A 19,747-nucleotide genomic window follows, 5' to 3' on the forward strand; every position below is an offset into this window, starting at 1 on the left:
TGATTTTGTTCTATACAAACACTTACGTAACCAAAAAAATCTATATACAAATATATTGATAACCTCAACAATTATAATTGCAAAAAAATTAGAACTGTAAATGTCCATCAATAAAAAATTAAATTATAATACAGCCATAAAATGAAATATTCAATAGTCATGTAAAAGGCAAAGACAGATGTACTGACATGGAAAGGTGTCTTCAACCTATTTATGAGCAAATAAAAGACTACTCAAAAATAAGTAGGGTACAAACACATTACTGCAGGAAGGCAGTAAGTTCATGTACTCATTTTTAAGTCTGGAAAGATATATATAAATTGTTAATAGTGATTATACTGGGATGGAGAAGAAATAGGGATTCTCAGTTTCTAATTACATACTTTTATATTGATTTATTTAAATGGGCATATATTATTCTCATTTAAAATTCAAAACTTTCTGCATTCTGGAAAAAAACAATCCGCCACCACTGGTTTCTAGGTTGAACTCAAAAGTCCATCCTTTCTTCCTCTCCCTGCCCATCCCCTTCTCCTGACCATCATGGCTCTCTAAGGAGTTAGGACAAAGGGTAAGAATATCTTCCCCCAAGGCACTGCACCTTCTCCCTTGGGTGCGACCCTTGGGCCAAGTCATTCCTCTGATGGCTTGAACAGGTTCAGACTGGGACACAGAGGGCTGTCCCTACTGCACTAGGCCCTGCTGGACCCAGAGAGGGGAGACTGTGCCTTCACCACATGATCACTGTTACCCTATACTCTGCACTCTAAGGGAGAAATCCAGAAATGGGTTTTCAGTGGAGCCCAGGAGGTGGTGTCTAAGAGATGTCCACCATATTTTTCCTGGCACTGTGGATCCCTCTCTTCTGTTCTCTCCATCCTGGGACACTCTTCATGGACTGAAGGATCCCAATTGGACCATATTTTCTAGAGGCTCATGAAAGACGCAGGGAGCAAGCCTTTAGCCTGCAGCCTAGACCAGCTCAGCAAGGCCATCAACTCTGGGTCAAAGTCTCAGTTTTTTTTCTCTCACTGCCCCTGGCACATAGCTTCATTTCTTCTGGTGCTAATGTACCAGGCTTTTCTAAATACTACCAAAACTGCCATTTTGGCCTAGGATATGCTCTCATCCTAGGCAATAAATTCAAACTGATTTTGCTTAGGGTAAAAAAAAAGGAAAAAAAAAAATGCCACAGGTCCTGGTGGCTAAGCTGGTAAAGCTATTACTAGGGTCCCTACTTGGGGGTTTAGAGACAGAGCCCAAGGGAGTCACCAAGTGCTGCACTGCCTAGCTGTGCCACCAAGCCATGCACAGGGACTCTCCTCAGGGCCCTTACTGGGAGGAAGGGTGGTCAAGCTAAATCGGGGCTCAGAATTCTCATGCTGGGTACACCATCGAAACCTCTCCAAGAACTCCAGACATAAAATATCAAAACCAAGAGAATTAGGCCACAGTGGAACTTAGTGAAAGTCATATTTTTAAATGTATTTGTTATCAGAGAAGAAAAAAATAGAAAAAATGTGCTAAGGATCCAACTGAGAATCCAGAAAAAGGACATACCAAATAAAGCTAAGGAAAAGATGACAATTTATATAAGACTACAGTAGAAATTAATACTTTAGAAAACAGCACAACTGACAGATCTGTGTGCTTTTAAATTACATAAAACTCCAGCAAAGCTACGGAAGAAAAAGAAAAAATATACAATATTAGAAATGAAGAAAGTTAAAAAAAAATCACAGCTACTGAGGGAACTGAAAAGCAGTAACTGTAGACATATTATGTTAATAAATTTGAAAAGGATCACTTCAATGGAAAATACAAAGTAAACATTTGATAACATTAGTTATGGGGAGTAGAGGGGATATCAGAAAGCTGCAAAGACCCATCCCTCATAAAAGAATGGAATTATTATTACTATTTTTTTTTGAGATGGAGTCTCGCTCTGTCTCCCAGGCTGGAGTGCAGTGGTGCGATCTCGGCTTACTGCAAGCTCCGCCTCCTGAGTTCACGCCATTCTCCTGCCTCAGCCTCCCAAGTAACTGAGAATACAGGCACCCGCCACCACGCCCGGCTAATTTTTTTTGTATTTTCAGTAGAGATGGGGTTTCACTGTGTTAGCCAGGATGGTCTCGATCTCCTGACCTCGTGATCCACCCACCTCGGCCTCCCAAAGTGCTGGGATTACAGGCGTGAGAGCCACTGTGCCCAGCCCCAATAAAAAGAATTGAATTATTATTTAAGCAGTACTATTTAAATTATACCAAAGAATAAAGAAAAAAAGCCTTCACAGTCCATTATACGAAGTTACTATTATTCTAATACTAATATCTGACAACAAAAACACAAAAGGAAAATTATAGGTCAATCTGATTCATAAATATAGATGCAAAACTCCTATGTTAATAAATCAAATCAAACAGCATGTTAAAAAAGTACCCCATCAGGCCAGGCGCAGTGGCTCATGCCTGTAATCCCAGCACTTTGGGAGGCCGAGGTGGGCGGATCATGAGGTCAGGAGATCGAGACCATCCTGGCCAACATGGTGAAACCCCATCTCTACTAAAAATACAAAAAATTAGCTGGGCATGATGGCGCGTGCCTGTAATCCCAGCTACTTGGGAGGCTGAGGTGGGAGAATCCCTTGAACCAGGGAGTCAGAGGTTGTAGTGAGCCGAGATCATGCCATTGCGCTCCAGCCTGGCAATAGAGCAAGACTCTGTCTCGAAAAAAAAAAAAAAAATACCTATTACCAAGTATAGTATATTCAAAGAATGCAAAGACAATTCAATAGGAGAAATATCATTTGATCTTCAAAACATGCTAAACAGACATGACAAAAGCAAACACCCACTACTAACTGGAAAAAAAAAACTTCTTAATAAAATGTAATGAAACCATTTCTTCAACATAATATAGAAGAATTCAAACCAACAACCAGAAGACCTCAAACAATCAGCAATACCCACGCTTAAATGTAAAACACTAGAGTCATTCACATTAAAGTAGAAAGGAAAAAATACTAAGGAAAAAGATGTCCTCTACTCAGTACATATTTGGTAAATGAATTCAACATGCAAAGATGGTCCTAGGAGGGAGGCAGCAGTCTACAGACAGAAGCATCAGCTCTAAAGTCAGATATCCTTGGCTTGGATTCCAGCTTCATCCCTTGTGAAACATCAACCTCTGGTCAAGCTCCTGGCCTGAATCTCAGTTTCCATTCTGAAAGGTGGGGCTACTACCACCTGCCTCAGAGCTGTCCTGAAAACTAAGAGAGAACTATGAAAACTTTACCCCTGTGTGCCTGCCCCACACATGGTAAATGCTCAGTAAACGACTGCTAGTTATTACATAGGGGAAAGTGTGCTACAATGCAGCATGACTCCATTTCTACAAACAACACTAAACAGATATGAAATATGCATAGAATAAAGTCTGCAGGGATACCCCGGTTAACAATGACTAATGGGGCCCGAGGAGGTGGCTCATGCCTGTAATTCTAACACTTTGGGAGGCCAAGGAGGGGTGGGATCCCTGGAGCTCAGGAGTTTGAGACCAGCCTGGGCAACATGGTAAAACCCTGTCTCTACAAAAAATACAAAAATTAGCTGGGCCTGGTGGCATGCGCCTGTAGTCCTAGCTACTCAGGAGGCTAAGGCAGGAGGATGGCTTGAGCCTGGGAAGTGGAGGCTGCAGTGAGCTGAGATCAAGCCACCATACTCCAACCTGGGCGGCAGGGCCAGACCCAGTCTCACAAAAAACAAACAAACAAAATATGACTAACTGGACTGTGAAATTATCGACAAATTCCTCTCTTTTGCTCCCTTTCTATGTTTTTTTTCCTTTTGGTAGAGATGAGGGTCTCGCTATGTTGCCCAGGCTGATCTCAAACTCCTGACCTCAAGTGATCCTCCCACTTTGGCCTCCCAAAGTGCTGGGATCATGGCATGAGCCACCACACCCAGCCCTATTTCTATTTTCGAATTTTTCCAAAGAATATGTATTACTTACATAATCAAAAAACAGAATACAAGGCAAAAAAAAAAAGGATATGGATTTTTGGATTCACCGAAGATAGGGAACTGGGACACCTAAGGCCCAGGTAGAAAAGAAACTAAAGGTGATAAGGGAGAGAGTGACACCAGGGAGGGGCTGGAAGGGTGCCCCTACCCCGTGCCCTATCACAGGGGGAACCCACTCAGTTTCAGGAGCACCCACATAGGTGTGAAAAGTATTTAAAGGTATTCCAGTGGAGGCCAAGCTGAAGCCCTCCAGGCCCAAAGCCAGCAAGTACTACTGTACTACGGCCTGGCCTGACCTTTGTCCAAATGCCGTAGAAATTCTAGGCAATGGGAACGGGGTGAGGGTACTTATTTCTTGATCCAGGTGCTGATTACACAGGCATTTAATCTGAAAATTCACCAAACTGTACACAGCATATGCCTTTCTGTGTGTATACTATACTTCAATTTTTAAAGTGTTTTTTTTTTTTTTTTTTTTGAAACGGAGTCTCTCTCTGTCGCCCAGGCTGGAGTGCAGTGGCACGATCTTGGCCCACTGCAACCTCTGCCTCCCGGGTTCAAGCGATTCTCCTGCCTCAGTCTCCTGAGTAGCTGGGATTATGGGCACCCACCACCACGCCCAGCTAATTTTTAGTAGAGACGGGGTTTCTCCATGTTGGCCAGGCTGCTTTTCAACTCCTGACCTCATGATCTGGCCACCTCACCCTCCCAAAGTGCTGGGATTACAGGCATGAGCCACTGCACCCGGCCTTAAAAGTTTTTAAAAATTAAAAACTGAGGAGAAAATTCAGTTTCTATCATTTGCTATAGTTTCCTGCTTAAGTTCTGGTTTTAATAACTATGAACTCATGGAACAGTCTCATGGAACAGAACACTGAATCCAGTGTTTTGTCTGACATGTCTGTCTTCACTTTTGCAAACTCTGTATCGATCATTAAAATTATCAGTGAATGAGAAAAAATTTCTGGGGCAACCCAGGGACATGGGAGAGGCAGGGAGACCCAAACTGGATATGGCAGCTGCTTTCAACTCTGACTGCATATTCAAATTACCTGGGGAGCTTTGAAAAATGCTGGGGCCCAGGTTCCACTCGAGACCAATAACAGCAGACTCTCGGGGGCTGGGGCCAGGCATTGATAGTTTCTTTTCTGAAATCTCCTCAGATGATTCTAATATGCAGTTGGTGCTGAGAACCACCAAACTCGTTGAACCAGAGGGACCGGTCCCTGGAAACACTCTTGGCAAGTTGAAGCATGGTCCCTGCCTGTCCCGGTGGTGGCTGTGGGGGTGGGAGCATTTAGGTGAGGTGAGCTTAGGGATGAAGTGCTCTGGCACCCACCCAGGTCCTCCTCCACATCCGGCTTCCCCCAGACCTCGGGAAAAGACCCAGCAGGGAGCAACGCCCCCCACATGGAGGCGGCAGCATCTGGAAGGTGACGGGGAGGAGCTTCCCAGGCTTCCCGGGTTGGACACGGAGCCCCGGCTTCTGGCTCCTAGCCAGGGTGTTTAGACTGCTTTGGCCCACTTGCCAGTACAGCCCTAAGACACACGCCGCTCCAACCACACAACCCCAGAGCTCAGCCCTAACTACTACCCAGGGTCCAAATGACGCCTCTGGGAACCCACAGCTGGAAAACAGGAAACCAAGGAGAAATAACAGTGGGAGGAAAGGCCACAGGGCAGAGGTCCCCATACAGCTCAACCATCAGGTAGCACCTGGCTCAGGGACAAGTGGCACGGCTAGTGAAGAGGGGGATGCCACACGGCCCACCTGCCCAGAGCTTCCAGCCCTCATACCTGAGGCCCCTATGCCACCCTTGTCTTGAGCCCATTCTACCTAACTGTGCAGCAGGAGCCCATGGGTTTGATTCTAGCAGACAGCTGTCCTGGCTGGGCAGCCCCCTGGCATCTTACACGTTCCCTGGATGACTGACATAGAGCCCTGGGCCCATGCTTCACAAAGCATGTCCTTAGAGGCCCTCTCTGCTCAGTCTAGGTCTTAGAGCTGAGATCAAAGCACAAGGGGCAGGACTAGGGATGGACGGAAGCCATGAAGAGTGTCCTAGGATGGAGAGGACAGCAGCAGAGAGATCCACAGTGCTAGGAAAAATATGGTGGACATCTCTTGGACACCACCTCCAGGGCTCCCCTGAAAACCCATTTCTGTATTCCTCCCCTAGAACTAGGGTGTAAGGCAACAATGATCCATGTGGTGAAGGCACCGTCTCCTCTCTCTGGGTCCAGCAGGGCCTGATGCAGTAGGGACAGCCCTCTGTACCCCAGCCTGAGCCTATTCAAGCCATCAGAGGAATGACTTGGCCAAAGGGTCACACTCAAGGGAGAACATGCAGCAGAGAAAGTTGCTCTATGGATCCAGGCAGGGTTCTCAGCTCAGAATCCCTTTCCAGGGCCTCTCTCTGCCTCCTACAGGAGTTACCAGCCTCCCTTGGCTCTTCACCATCTGCAGAGTGGCCAGCAGGGTCAGAGATGGAACCTTCCCGAGGTACAGGAAGGTGGACTGGCAGGAAATGGCTCCTTCTGTAAATTCCATCTGCTTAGCAGGGCTAGGAACAAAGGCCTGCAGGCTAGAAAAACAGACTCCTGGGGACAAGGATTTTGAGAGAGACGGTGGAAGCTGCAGAGGAGGCAAAGGAGGAAAACTCAGTCGGCAGGGCTCACAGCTCAGGAGCTCAGTGTCAGGGACAAGTTGCAAACCCTTTCAATGCCTTTGTTTCCTCTGCAAAGCCCATGAGGTTAGGATTACATGGGGGAAAAAATGCCTGGAGGCGGGGTTGAGAAATCCAATTACTTAAGCACCAAGGGCGTAAGAGTTCCAGGCCTCGGAGGTAACCAGGATTTCTTTAGACCCTAATCTTCCTATCCTTGGAATGTTTGCCTCTTAAGGAATATTTCTGTGGCAAGATACTGTTACCTCCCCCCTACCCCTCCCTTCCTACTCTCCTCTAGCTAAGGCAGCCAGAATAGAAGAAAGTTAGTCATTTTTACTTTTTGTCTACTCTTTAGCATCTCAAAAAAGCCACAGATCCTCAGCAAGAGAAAGTAGGGGGAAGATGGTCAAGCTCATACTGTCAGAAATATTAAAATGTCTGTGTTTATAGAAATCAGGGTAGAACTTGCAATCAACCCCCAGGGGAAAAAGGGTATACCTCTAGGTTATTAAGAGCCACCGCATGGAATAAGCTCAAAATTCAAGGTGCCCTGCCTGTGGCAATGGAGCTTTAGTCTCTTGCAGGGTCCAAGTCCACACCAGCATCTACAGGAGACTTGGCCTCCTCCCCAACTGTTCTCTTCCTCCAAGGCATGCAATTCACACACACACAGTCCAGGGGCTCCAAGGGCTCTGATGGGCCTCCATCAGACTCCCAGACTTGCAGAAGTGAAAGAGAAGGCAGGAGGCATCCTTATCTACAGAAGCTGAGATGCAAGTAAATCTTTTGGGGCACTCAGAGAACTTCTGGGACAAAAAGATCTCTACTCTTTCAAGCGGAGGCTTTGTCCCCAAGATGGAGGATATAAAAGAGTGGAAAAGTCATGTCCAGAAGGGGTGGGGAGGCATCAAAACAGAGACCCTATGCTGTCCCAGATAAAAGTTCAAAAGCAGTGCTATTCAGGATATGGCCCATAAACTGCTTAACACCAATCCACCACAACATAAATACAGGAACCAAGAGGAAGCCTTTAGGAACCTTTATAGCAATTTAAAGCTACCATGACATCCAAGGGCATGATCACTTGGCTCGCCTCACTGAATGGCTCACAGACCACTTTGGATGGTGCTGAGCCACACGTGCAGCAGCTGCAAACTTGCTGTACAAAGTAAGTGGGACCATGTTTTAGTTTTGCAATCTTTTGGGAACACAAAAAAAAAAACAAAAAACTGGTCCTTCCCCAGATTTAGTCTGAGAAAAACTTAACTTTGGAAGGCAACCCCCTCACTTTACCCAGAAAGCTGAAGTCCAAAGACAGTAAGTGACCTCCCCATGGCTAATGACAGAACCCAAGAGTAGGAGTAGAGTAGAAAACAGAGTGGAAGGAAACTAACAACTGCACTTCTCACCCTCCCCCTCTCAGTCAGTGGGTCTCACTGAAGCCCCCTGAAGCAGTAAGGGCTGCGGGACCCACACTCAAAATGAGTCTAAGGCAATTTCAGGTTCATGGTAGATTGCTCAGGCACAGTATTTCCATCCAGCTTTCAGAATCTCAAATCCGAAACATCTAATGCCAACATGTACCTTTCAAAACTAAGCTCCCTTCTCAGCTAGTCCATTTCTGACCCCACTGCCCTCCTCTGTCATTGCTAGATCCCGGAAACAATCACTTATTGAAAACAAACTTGGCATGTTGAGTCTTCCTTCGAAGTCCCTTGAGGTTCTCTGAGCCAGAGAGAAAGCAAATATAAAGTGCTGGGTGCATCTGGGGTGAGGATTCTGTCTGCCATGTGCAAGTTCACAGCCCCAAACACAACGCTGAAGTCAAACACATTCAATATACAAAACACAAAAGCTTCCAGTGCTGGCTTTCCCACCCAAGAGTTATAATTTCAGGTAATAGTTTAGTCAATGTCTCTTACTTCCAATGGTTTTGGGAGAACCAAATAATAATGATTTCTCTTATTTTTCAGGACCTAATGCTGTACCTAGAACATGATAAATGCTTGGTGGATGCTGAAAGACAAAGAGAAGAAGAAAAGGGGAGAAAATAAATAGAGATGGGGGTAATAGTCCTAGAGAATACAATAATCTACAGATTTTAATCCTCCAAGTTTTCCCTGCCTTCTATTTGCCTAAAGGCTTCCTAATCTAGCTCCTTCTCCAAAGCTGCAGAGATGCTGAGAACAAGGGGGAGTCCTCAGCTAACTGCCAGATGCCCGGGTGTGAGAGGAAATGAGGCCGAAAGCCCAAGAGGTCAAGGGTAGGAAAGAGGACTTAAGAGGATTGTGAGACCCAAAAGCTGAGCCAAATCATAGCCCCTCCCATACTCCCTGCCCCCACCCCCATCCAGCCAAACCATTTGCTGCAGCCTCCGGGGTATGGGAGGGGACTTGGCAAGACCACAAAGCCCATTTCTAGCAGAAATCTCCATCTGCAGCTGGAGGGAGCCCAGTGCCCAGGCCCCTCCTCACCAGGCCCAGCAAAAGGGCTGTAATTGTCCCCACGGTGGTCCCTGAGGGCAGCTCCAGGGCCCCTGCACCACTGTGGACAGGAGGGCTCTCCCTTCAGCTCACTCATGTGTATATCTTGCAAGGCTCTCTCCCTCTCCCATGACATTCAAAAAGGGTGAAGGTCACCAAGGAGATGGAGCTGAGCTCTGGGACTCTAACTCCAGTTCTTATCATGGATGGGGAAAGCCCCCTCTTTCTCTCCATCCTCAAACTCAACTCTGAAAATCTCTTGCTTAGTTCCTTTACTTCTCTAGCTTGACATGCTCACCTGCTTCCATATCTTCCCAAGCTGGCTGCTGCTTATAAACATACCCGAGAGAGAAGTGGCTGGAAGTAGGAAGGGCAGGCAAGAAACAACTAGTGGGAAGGACCCAGAGTGTATAGAAAGTCGAAGATCACAGGTCCTTGAGAACAGGGCATTTTTTTTTTGCAGTGGTCAAAAGGAGAGACAGAAGGCAGAGATCCTGGGCACAATCCCAAAATAGTTTCCAGACATCCTCAGCCAGTCAAGGGTTCCCATGGGGCAGAGTGTGGGAGCCGTGTGGGAGCCTTGAAAGCAGGGCGGCCCGGTGTTCTCTGCACTGGGCACTCACTCCTCTCCAGGCTGCCAACGAGGAGGTGGTAGCAACAGTGTCTGCTATAGCATGTTCCTTGAGATATCACGGGTAGACATGTAATGCACCAAACAATAAAATGTCAACTTGCGTTTATCAAGCTCAACTCTGTGCCTATGCTAGGCACCATGTGGACTCATACATACATCATAGGTATTCTTGAAACCCTGGCAAGACTTAGCACACCGTATATGTGTCTATTCCCACTGGCTACTAGATACCATTCTCCCATGGGGCTTCCTCAGCCAGCACCCATCTCGTGACACCCACTTTGTCCTGTGTCCCAGAGTCTTGGTCTGATCTCATACCAGACCAAGATGAGCTCACACATCAGACATATCCTTCTTACACCACGACCTGAAAATGGGAGGGCCTCTGGCAAAACTGCCTCACCCTGGGTATGTGGGACACTGCAGCCAACTGGCCACCCAAGGAAACTCTATGTGTGGAGGTGCCACCAGGGACAGAAGACTCAGACCTGAGTGTTTGCTGGCAGTGCCTGAGCTGCATATGATTCTCAGACAACTGAACAATAAACAAGCATAGATACAACCTCAGAGTTTAAAAACTCAGCCAGCTCAGGCCCTACTCTGAGAAGGTGGAAGGAGGAAGACTTGTTAGGAAGGCTTCCTCTGGATTTTCAAGTAGCCCCTGCCACACGTCCACAACACTAAGGCTGGGGTATTAGGCTGGGAGCTTCCAGCAGGACTGCGGAAAACCAGCCTCCATCTGGGGCCAGCAGGCAGGGAGACACGGAGAACACACTTGGAAAGAGCTGAAGAGAAGCGGGTCTGCCAGGGACAGCCATCACTACAGCGGAAGGGGGTGCTTTCGGGAGTAAACAAACCTGCCAGCCCGTCCTTTCTCCCAGCAGAGAGGGAAGCTCTAGGCTGACAAGGCTGGAGATACAGAGAAGAGAGGGGCCTGCCCCCTCCCTGAGTCCATCTGTCCTCATCCCGTTGGCCTGCTTTCCCCAGGCTGGGAGACAGAGCAGGTCTACTCCACGATCTCTGTGCCCACACCCCTCCAACAGCACATGAGGTGATTACAACTCCTCCAGCCAGCAGCGGGAGGCGAGGGGAGGAAGCAGAGGTGGAACCTGGCGGTTCTGCTCCGGAGAAGGGTGTAGAAAAGAGTGTGTAGTGAGAGCCAACTTGAGGTGAGCTCAGCTCTCTCCTCCCCACCCACAGTATCGCCCGTATCAACTGCCCTCTGTCACCTCCCGGCCTCCCACTGCCTCATCCCAGGTGATCATCCACTACTCCCAGTCTCACTAAAGCATACTCGCTAGACGGGGGAGCCGATGCCCCCCGGCTCTTCTCCTTCCCAGGAGCTGCTCCAGAAGCAAAATTCACACCCTTCCCCAAGCACTTACTTGCCTCAAGTTCCTTGGGACTAAGCCAGGGAACTATCCAGGCCTCCTGATACACCCTGCAGCCTCGCCTAGAAGTCCCTATCCCCCACGTGGGAAGCAGAGCCTCTCCCTACCAGCATCCCTATCCAGTCAGTGAGGTGGCAGGATGCCACTTCCAGCACCTCCATGGAGCTTCCCACAGCTTTCCCAGGGGGCGGGAAGAGAATTTCCAGGGAGGAATCTAAGGGCATCTGGGGACACTCGCAGCTCACCCACCTGCTACCCAAGCAACCAAGATCCCCAGCTCCCTGAAGACTCCAGCGGCTGAGGGGGCAGGTGGGCTGAGGCAGGGGCAGGAATGCGCTTCCTCTCCGCTAGGAAGAGTCCCATGAGCCCTGACCCTGCCCACCTGCCCCATGCTCCCTTCCAGCCTCTCTGCTCTTGGACTTGAGAGGCAGCCACACAGAGCCACCTCCCAATCTGTTTTCTCCGCCCTGGGCCAGCAGAGGATACTGCTGAGTAATCCCAAACTCACAGTGGCTCCTTAGCTCTCAAAAGGGGGACAAGCTCAAGGAAACCTACTGATCGGGTCCATGCCAACGTGGGAGGAATATCTGTGGTTTCCTAGTAATGGCTGATACTCTACTGGACTCTCCTCTCCCCTGCCCCAAATACCCCAGCTCCCCTCCACCCCAGACAACCACAAGGAGAAGCTCAGTGCCCCCTTCTCTGCTTCCCACGCACCTGGGAACACTCTCTTCCCAGTCCCCTAGACACCAAGTCACACAGAGTAACAGCAGACGCCCGCCGGATTCCCAGTCATGATGTTGCATCAGCCCCCACCCTACCCAAAATATCCTCACCCCCACCACCTCCTCTCCTCTCCAGCCATCTCCATGGTGACAGCAGCATGACTAATGACATCCTATCAGCTTCAGACTCAGGAGCGCAATTCTCCCTCCCTCTTACGCCCCCCCACCCCCCCGCACACCGTCCCCCCCGGGATTTCTGCAGATTGGATGCAAACCAACAGTGCCAGGGACATTCTCGAGAGATTTCCAGAGGCAGGGGTGGGGAGTGGGTTGCATGTCTTAAAAAAAAAAAAACAGTTCAACAAACCAAACCCCAACTGCACCCAAAACCATCCAGCTGAGAAAGCAAAAAGAATCCAAACAAAACCCACACAGGCCTGAGAATTCATTGGCCGCCCACACCCCCGCCGCCCCTCCCCCTCAGCTGCTGCTACACACACAGTGGGAGATTAAGGGATCACCAGAGGAGACCCTTTATTTTTATCCAATCCGGTCAAACACTTCACCACCACCACACACACGCACACACACGCACGCACACACACAAGGTACCTTGACAGCCGCTCCTTGTCCCCACGGCCCGGCTCCTTCACCAGCCTTTATTTCCACCTGCAAAAGAAGCCAGAGGGACGTGTGAGCCAGGCGGGTACCAGGAAGGCAGCAAAGTCCTCCTGCTACAGCCCCCAGCCCGGCCGGAGGGGAAGAAGGCGAACGGGAGGGGATACAGCCTGGGAAAGAAAGGCTATCAGGGACCATCTTCCTGCCTCCAGCTGCCGCCCGGATCACGGCAGACAGGCTCCTCCGCCTTCCAGTGTGTTTTTGTTTTCATTTCTCCCCTGAGAATCCCCCCGAGATCGGAGAGGACGGCGACCCCCGGCCCGCGTCCGCCCGGCCATCCCCGGCCCCGCGCGCTCTACCTCGGCCGGCCTCCTCTGGTGCATCGGCCGGCGGGCCTCCCATTATCCCCGCCGGAGGGAGCGCACGGAGGGAGGCACTGCAGAGGAGGCGGCGGCCAGCTGCCGGCTGCGCTCCCCTCCCCGCCGCGGGGCTGGTGTGCGAGGGGGCGGCGCGCTCGCCAGCCAATCCCCGCGGCCGGCCCTGCCCCCGCCTGGCGGACCTGCTCAGCCGGGAGGCGGGGGCGCCGCCGAGGGTGCTGCTGAGCCGCGCTGGCTGCTTCCCAGGCTCGCCGTGCCGCTCCCCGGCAGGCTGGGGCATCCCAGGGCACCCCCGGCCTCCTCCCGCGGAGACCCCGAAGGTAATACCCAGAAGGCGTCCTCTGCGCCTCCAGGATCAAAGATGACAGACTGCGCCTCCGGGTGGAGCGGAGCGGAGCGGAGCAGACACGGGGGGGCGGGGGGGGTGGGGTGGGGGGGATTCCCGCTTCGCCACTCTCTAACCCCAGCATCATCCTGGCAGCAGCTAGGACGGCACTGGGCCCTGTCACAAGGGCATGAGGTGCAACAGCCCCTTCATCCTCAAAAAAGAAGAAAAAGCCCAGGCAGCACGAACCTTTACTCCATTCTGCAAATGAGGTGATAAAATAAGTGAAACAACTTACCCAAGGTGATGCAGCTAGGAAACAGCAGAGCCGGGACTCGGAGCCAGGTCTGTCGGCTCTGAAGACCATATACTCTTAACAGCTATGCAGCTCTCTGCTCCTCCCTGCTCCAGCGCCCACCTCAGAAAACAGGCTCCTCGGAGCCCACACCTCCTGTGTCAACCCTGCCCCCCTCCACACACACAAACACCCACACCTCACTCTAGGATCACCCCCCAGCCCCGCCAGAACATACCCATCCAAGACAGCCTCCCCACCAACACCCCACAATGGGTTCTCCACTCTTAGAGAGGCTACAGGAGGTAACCCCCAAGACCCCAAGGGTCCCCAGACCTCAGGGTTTCCCATCTCCTGGAAAGGCAGAGGAGGGGAGGTAGCTCAGACCCCAAGAGCTCTGGCCTTCCAGTTTCCAGACTCAGCCTTTGAAAGCCGCATCAGAAGACTGAAAGGAGGGCAGGATGAGAAAGAACAGAGAGGGGAGAGGCAGACCCTGCAATCCACTCCTAGATTTACTTCCTGGGCTACCCGGGGCACATCGTTCCCTACCCCAATCGTTCCCTACCCCAATCCCTCCCTGTAGCTGAGCACCCCAGAGCTTCTACCTCCCAGGAAGTGACTTCCACACACTTTGGTACCCACAAACTCCAGGCTCCATCACTACCTAACTGGTTGTAACTTACCTCTCGTAGCCTCTCTTTGCTCATCTTATAAAACTGAACTACAAATAGCAGCTACCTCATCCAGTTGTGAGGATTCACTGCAGGTGAATCAATTTCTGGAAGAGCTCACTGGGTGCTCCTTCTCATTCTCACAGATGAATAAGCTGAGGCCAGGGAGAATTGACTCACAGGATTAGTTAGGATATTTGAGAGCCCCTGACCCAGTGATTCGCTCTCCTACCCACTACACCACAGATGCCTAATTGCTGTCCCCTCCCCGGGGGCCCAAAGGGGGTACTCAGAACAGGATGAGCTGCCTTTGGAAAGACAGCAAAGCCGGCCTCCAGTGAGGAGACTCCAGGAGGCATCAGGGCCCACACCGGCCTCCCCGTGGGAACACAGGGCAGCCGTCCTGGGCTCCTCCCAGGGCAGGGAGGGAGGCAGGTGGCAAAGCATGACAAGGAACAGTGTCCTAAGCACGGCTCAGGTGGAACAATGGGTTTCTGTGCCCCTCAACTTTGACAATGACCAGGCCAAGTGGAGTCCCTCCTTTATCCTGGTCCCCAAAACCCCTGCCCTCACACCTACCCCCCCATACAGTCTGCTGCTGGATAGGAGAGACAAACAATGCTTGGACAGTAACAACTAGTACGGTTGCTGCAGCGGCTGCCACAGTTTATCAAGCCCCTGCTACATGCCAGGCCCTGTGCCAACCACGTTGTAGCATCATCTCATTTGACTTACTCCACATACAACCTCATCTCTAACAGGGCAACGGAAGGACTTCGTGATGTTAACTTACTTGCCTGTCAACACAGCTGGTGAGTGGTGGGCTGGAATTCAAATCTAGGTCCTTCTCTTTCCAATTCTCTAAGTTCTGTCTGTCTCTGCCAACCCCAGGGAGATACAAAGAAGACCGAGGTCACTTGAACCCAATCACTTCCCTTTAAGCTATGGATCTAGTAATGTTTTCATGCCTCAGAGACTTCCCGGTGCTGCTCCTTCTGCCTGGATCCCTCTCCACCTCCCCCGACCTGGCAAGCTAACGTGGTACAAGACTTAGTTTAAACATTGCCTCCCCCTGCCAGTTTCTCAGATCACCAAGCTCCCATGAGCATCATCTGCTCCTCCCGGGTCCTGACAGAGCAGTGTACTGCCTCTTCCAGGGCACCAGTCACAATGAAGTGCAGTTATTTATTTACACGGCAGTCCTCCCACGTGGGCGGGGGCCCTGTCTTCCCTACTTTCCTAGGCTCTGCACAGAGCTGGAATGTGCTGAGCCAAGTTTCTACACAAGGAGGGTGGAGAGGCAGGGGGCTGGGCACTGAGATGTGGAGGCCCCTCTTCTGGTCAGCCTTCTCCCTGAGCCTCAGATCCTCAAGGATCTGAGAGACACCCGCTGTCCTGGGAGGGCAGGACCTGCCAGAACTGAACTGTGATGTACTCCCAGACTTGCTCAACCAGCACCTATCTTCCTCAGCAGCCTGAAGGAGCCACAGAGCAAAGTTCCCATCCCAACTCCTGGCTCCACTCATCTCCTGGTGGTAATTCAGCCCTACCCCAAACACAGGTCCCCACCCTGCCTTCCAGCAGCCCTCGGCTACACCAGAGAAGTAGCCCGGAGGAGGAGCCCATAGTCCCCTAGGCAGTCCATCTGCTCCCATCTCCATCTCACCCTGGCCTCATTCCCTCTTCTGAGACTCGTGGAATGCGGGGCTCAAGGGAGTCACAGAGGTGCATGCCAGGGCCACTCTGCCTCCAGCCGGTATGCTCTCCACTCCCTTCTTGATCCTCCTCCCATCTCTATCTGCCCCCTTTTCTAAATTTTGCATTTCACAGTGATCACTCACAGGTACTTGGAACCCCTCTGCATGGGGGCCAAGTGTCCCTCCCCTCCCCACCTTCCATCACAACCCCCAGACCCTACTGTGCTCCCAGCAGGAGGAATGGAGCCACAGCCCTCCCCACTGGAGAGATGAATGGATTTACTCACTTTCAGGACACACAAAATGCCCTAACACTGAGAACCTCAGGAACATGGATACCCACAGGTCAGATTCCACACAGATATTCAAAGACGAAGGAACACAGACACAACCAGACACATTCTTGGGGGAATTTACAAGAAATCAACCAAGCACCAACCCCATGTCAGGCCCCATAGAGCATGATATACTGTATCTTTCTTAACTCTCTAAACAAACCAATGAGACAGGAAATATTTGTGCCCATTTTACAGACGAAGAATTGGGATACAGAGAGGCTAAGTATCTTGCCTTAAGGCAAGATACCTTAAGTATCTTGCCTTAAGGTCACACAGCCAGAAAATGAATGCACAGGGTTCTTGCCACCTCGTCACTTGCAGCAGCACAGCCAAGGCTGCTCTGTGTTGCTCTATGATTTTCATATCCACCTACCTCTTCTAGAGCTGGTAGAGGGTAGAGGGAGACAGGCTTCTCATCCTCCCTCACCATGGCTGTGTCCTGAATGAGGTCACTCTTCACAGGGCTTTACTTCAAAGCTCTGTTTAAGCCCTGCTTCCTCCAGGAAGCCTTCTCTGATTATACCAGTCTTCTGCCAACCAACAGCGCTTCTAACATTTCTCATCTGACCCCTGCTACTGTTATCTGTCTCTCTGTGTGTCCTGCATTCCCAACCAGAATGACTGGAGTTGTGCCTCTCCAAAGCCCCTGCAGGGCTATGCCTACGTTCCACACACTGAAGGCACTTGGAATTGACTATGAGGGAAGTCTGTGACCTCCTTTTCTCTTCATCACACAAAGGATCCTGCCAAAAAAAAACCCAACACCCCCTCCACCTTCAGAGCCTATGTTTGAAGTCCCCGGTGTCCACGCATCAATTTCCACCCAAGTAATTGCCGCCCATCACACACACATCATCCCCTATATTTGAAACTCTTTGCGGTTGTCATGGGAACTGCCTTTGCCTTCATTCACTGATCAGGCCTCACAATTAGCTTTGGCAGCGGAAGTCTGTGTCAACGACAATCACAGGGAGGAGGAGGCTGAGGAGGAGGAGCAGCAGCAGCAGCAACAGAAGAAGAAAAGATGCTTCTCTCCTTGGAGATGCGGCAGAACCAGACTGAACCAAGGCACCCAGCAACACTGGAGGGAAACAAGTCGGAGCCAGCCAACAACTCCATCTTCGTGCTTCCTACCAGCAAACGGCATGCATCCAGGGCCTCCCAGGCTGATAGGTAGCAGGTGACACTCTGCCTATACCCTACATGCCCTTTGAGATGCTTGTGAAAAGGTCTTCTAGTCTGTGAACCTTGTCAGGGTCTCCTCGCCCCAAATTCAACAGCCTTGAACCACCAAATGTTCCAAGGACCTAAGCAAATAACAACGGACTGTATGATGCTGTTGAGAAGGTGGGGCACGAATGCTGAGCTAGAAACCCAGGGACAGCCCCAGCAGAAGACTTCCAAGAGGAGTTAACACAAAGCGTCTAACCTTCCACCTCTAGGATTCTCACGCGGTACCCAGCAATCTGTCCTCATCCTTCCACACCCCTGCCGCCAGCATCAAGTAGCATCTCTACACACTGCAAGATCAGGGAGGTGCTTCCCCCTCCTGGAAGTCCTTCTCCTCCTCATCTTTCACATGTCACTACACTCTCAAGACATGTTCCTTCCCTTCCTGGCTGGGCTCTATGGGCCCAAAGGTGACTAAGGCCAGTCTCTGCCCTCAAGGCATCCCTCCCTTTTAGCCCTATCAGAATGTACTGTAGTTATTTGTTTCCATGCTTGTCTCCCTCCCCAGACAACAAGATCATTAAGGACACACAGAGTTAATGTGCCTCCCTTTACCCACCGCTCAGACTCAGTATGGCACCCAGCAAACAGCTAGTCCCAGGCGAGGTTTGCTGAATGGGGCCAGGAGGGCCACCTGCCTGTCTACAGGTCAAAGCAGAAGATGTCCTGCCTCGGGAAACTGAAGCAGCACCAGAGAGGGGCTGGCCACCTCCAGTACAAGGGACCTTGTAGATCCTGGGACCCAGGATACACCAGGAAGGTGTCTCTCTCTCCTTGTCCTCCTGGCACCAGCTCTTCTCCCACTGGCCCTCACAACCCCCTCTCCCCTCACTGCACCTCACCCCATCCTGTAGCATGAACATAGTACAGGCGGGACCCAACCGTCACAGTAAGAGTCTGCCGTCCCTCTCTCTTCTAGGGCTTCAGGATCATTCCCAGCATCATTAAGGGAACTGGGGCACACAGAGCTTACCTAAACGGCAGATCAATCAATCAAAAAATAAGACAGGAAAGAGCCACCCATGTCCTCCCCACAAGAAAAACTCAGCAGTGGAGCAGACTCTAGTCTAACATTTTGTTACTTCTTTTTGACCCAGCATCTCTGTACTCCTTTCCTGAGACTTCCCCCACCCAGCAGTAATTAGGAGGGGCAGGAGGCATGGGGGACCCACAGTCTGGCCAATACCACCAAATAATTCCATCCAATGCAACTCCCCATCTATTCTGAGAATCTGGAATTGCTGCTCTAGCCGCAGTCAGAGATGCCTTATTTTGTCCACTAACACCCTCATTAGGTGTGGTAGAGGTAGGACACAACAGAGCTAGAATTCGTACCAGTCACAGCCAGCAGTGCAGGAATAGCCATCAACAGTGCCCCAGCTGCATGCTGGTGCTACCTGAAGCAAGCAGGCAACAAACCCCCATACCTGTGGCCACCTGAAGGCCAACCAGTTATCCCACAATGGGCTGCCGGCCTTCTTTTCGATCCCTCCCTCAGTGGTTAATAAAAACTTAGGTTATCAAGCCGGTCATGGTGGCTCACGCCTGTAATCCCAGCACTTTGGGAGGCTGAGGCAGGCAGATCACCTGAGGTCCAGGAGTTCAAGACCAGCCTGGCCAACATGGTGAAACCCTGTTTCTACTAAAAATACAAAAATTATTCAGGTGTGGTGGTGCATGCCTGTAATCCCAGCTACTCAGGAGGCTAAGGCACGAGAATCGCTCAAATCCAGGATTGGAGGTAGCAGTGAGCCAAGATCATGCCATTGCACTCCAACTTGGGGGACAGAGCAAGACTCTGTCTCAAAATTTTAAAAAAAAAAATCTTAGGTTATCAGATTTCCTATGCAAATGACAGGAGACAAGGCCACCAAGGGATTTGTCCACCCTGGGTGTGGCAACTGTCTGTGCAGTGCCTATGCCCTGCACAGACATAGGCAGAGGTCCACAGCAACTCTAAAGGGCTTTCCCAGAAATAGCCAGCCAGGTTGAACAGGGCTCAAAAGGAAGATGAAGGGGTCTCTTTCCTTTCCAATACCTCCTCTCTTCCTGAGCATCATCCCCTCATTCCAAAAAGGAGCTGTAAAGAAGTGAAGGGGAATGGAGTGGGAAATTAGTGACAACTCCTGAGACCCTGGACCTGGTCTTCCGGCCCGCCCAGTCACCACACTGCCTTTTCCAGAACAAGAAAACCCACAACAGAGAGGACAGCTCTGGCAGGACCAAGGAGATAAGTTTGGAGCTGGAAGTCAACATGAACACAGCTCAGTGG

The 19,747-nt window shown here is 50.7% G+C and overlaps 1 protein-coding gene across 4 annotated transcripts in view; it reads right to left on the reverse strand.

Moving 5' to 3' along the window:
* The window catches only part of TET3 (tet methylcytosine dioxygenase 3), a 114,554-nt gene that overhangs the window by 86,611 nt on the left and 8,196 nt on the right, over positions 1-19,747 (reverse strand). For 2 of the 4 annotated variants that reach the window (XM_002811898.5, XM_054548040.2), the window contains exon 2: positions 12,537-12,593. The exons of 1 other annotated variant lie outside the window; for it this stretch is intronic. In XM_002811898.5, coding sequence (XP_002811944.5) covers positions 12,537-12,593 — 57 coding nt within the window. Of the gene's footprint in view, positions 1-12,536; positions 12,594-12,901; positions 13,042-19,747 lie in introns of those variants that run through there. One more of the 4 variants, XM_009237169.4, reaches the window with a different exon arrangement.

Source organism: Pongo abelii, chromosome 12 (assembly GCF_028885655.2).
Source record: "Pongo abelii isolate AG06213 chromosome 12, NHGRI_mPonAbe1-v2.0_pri, whole genome shotgun sequence".
Lineage (NCBI taxonomy): Eukaryota > Metazoa > Chordata > Mammalia > Primates > Hominidae > Pongo > Pongo abelii.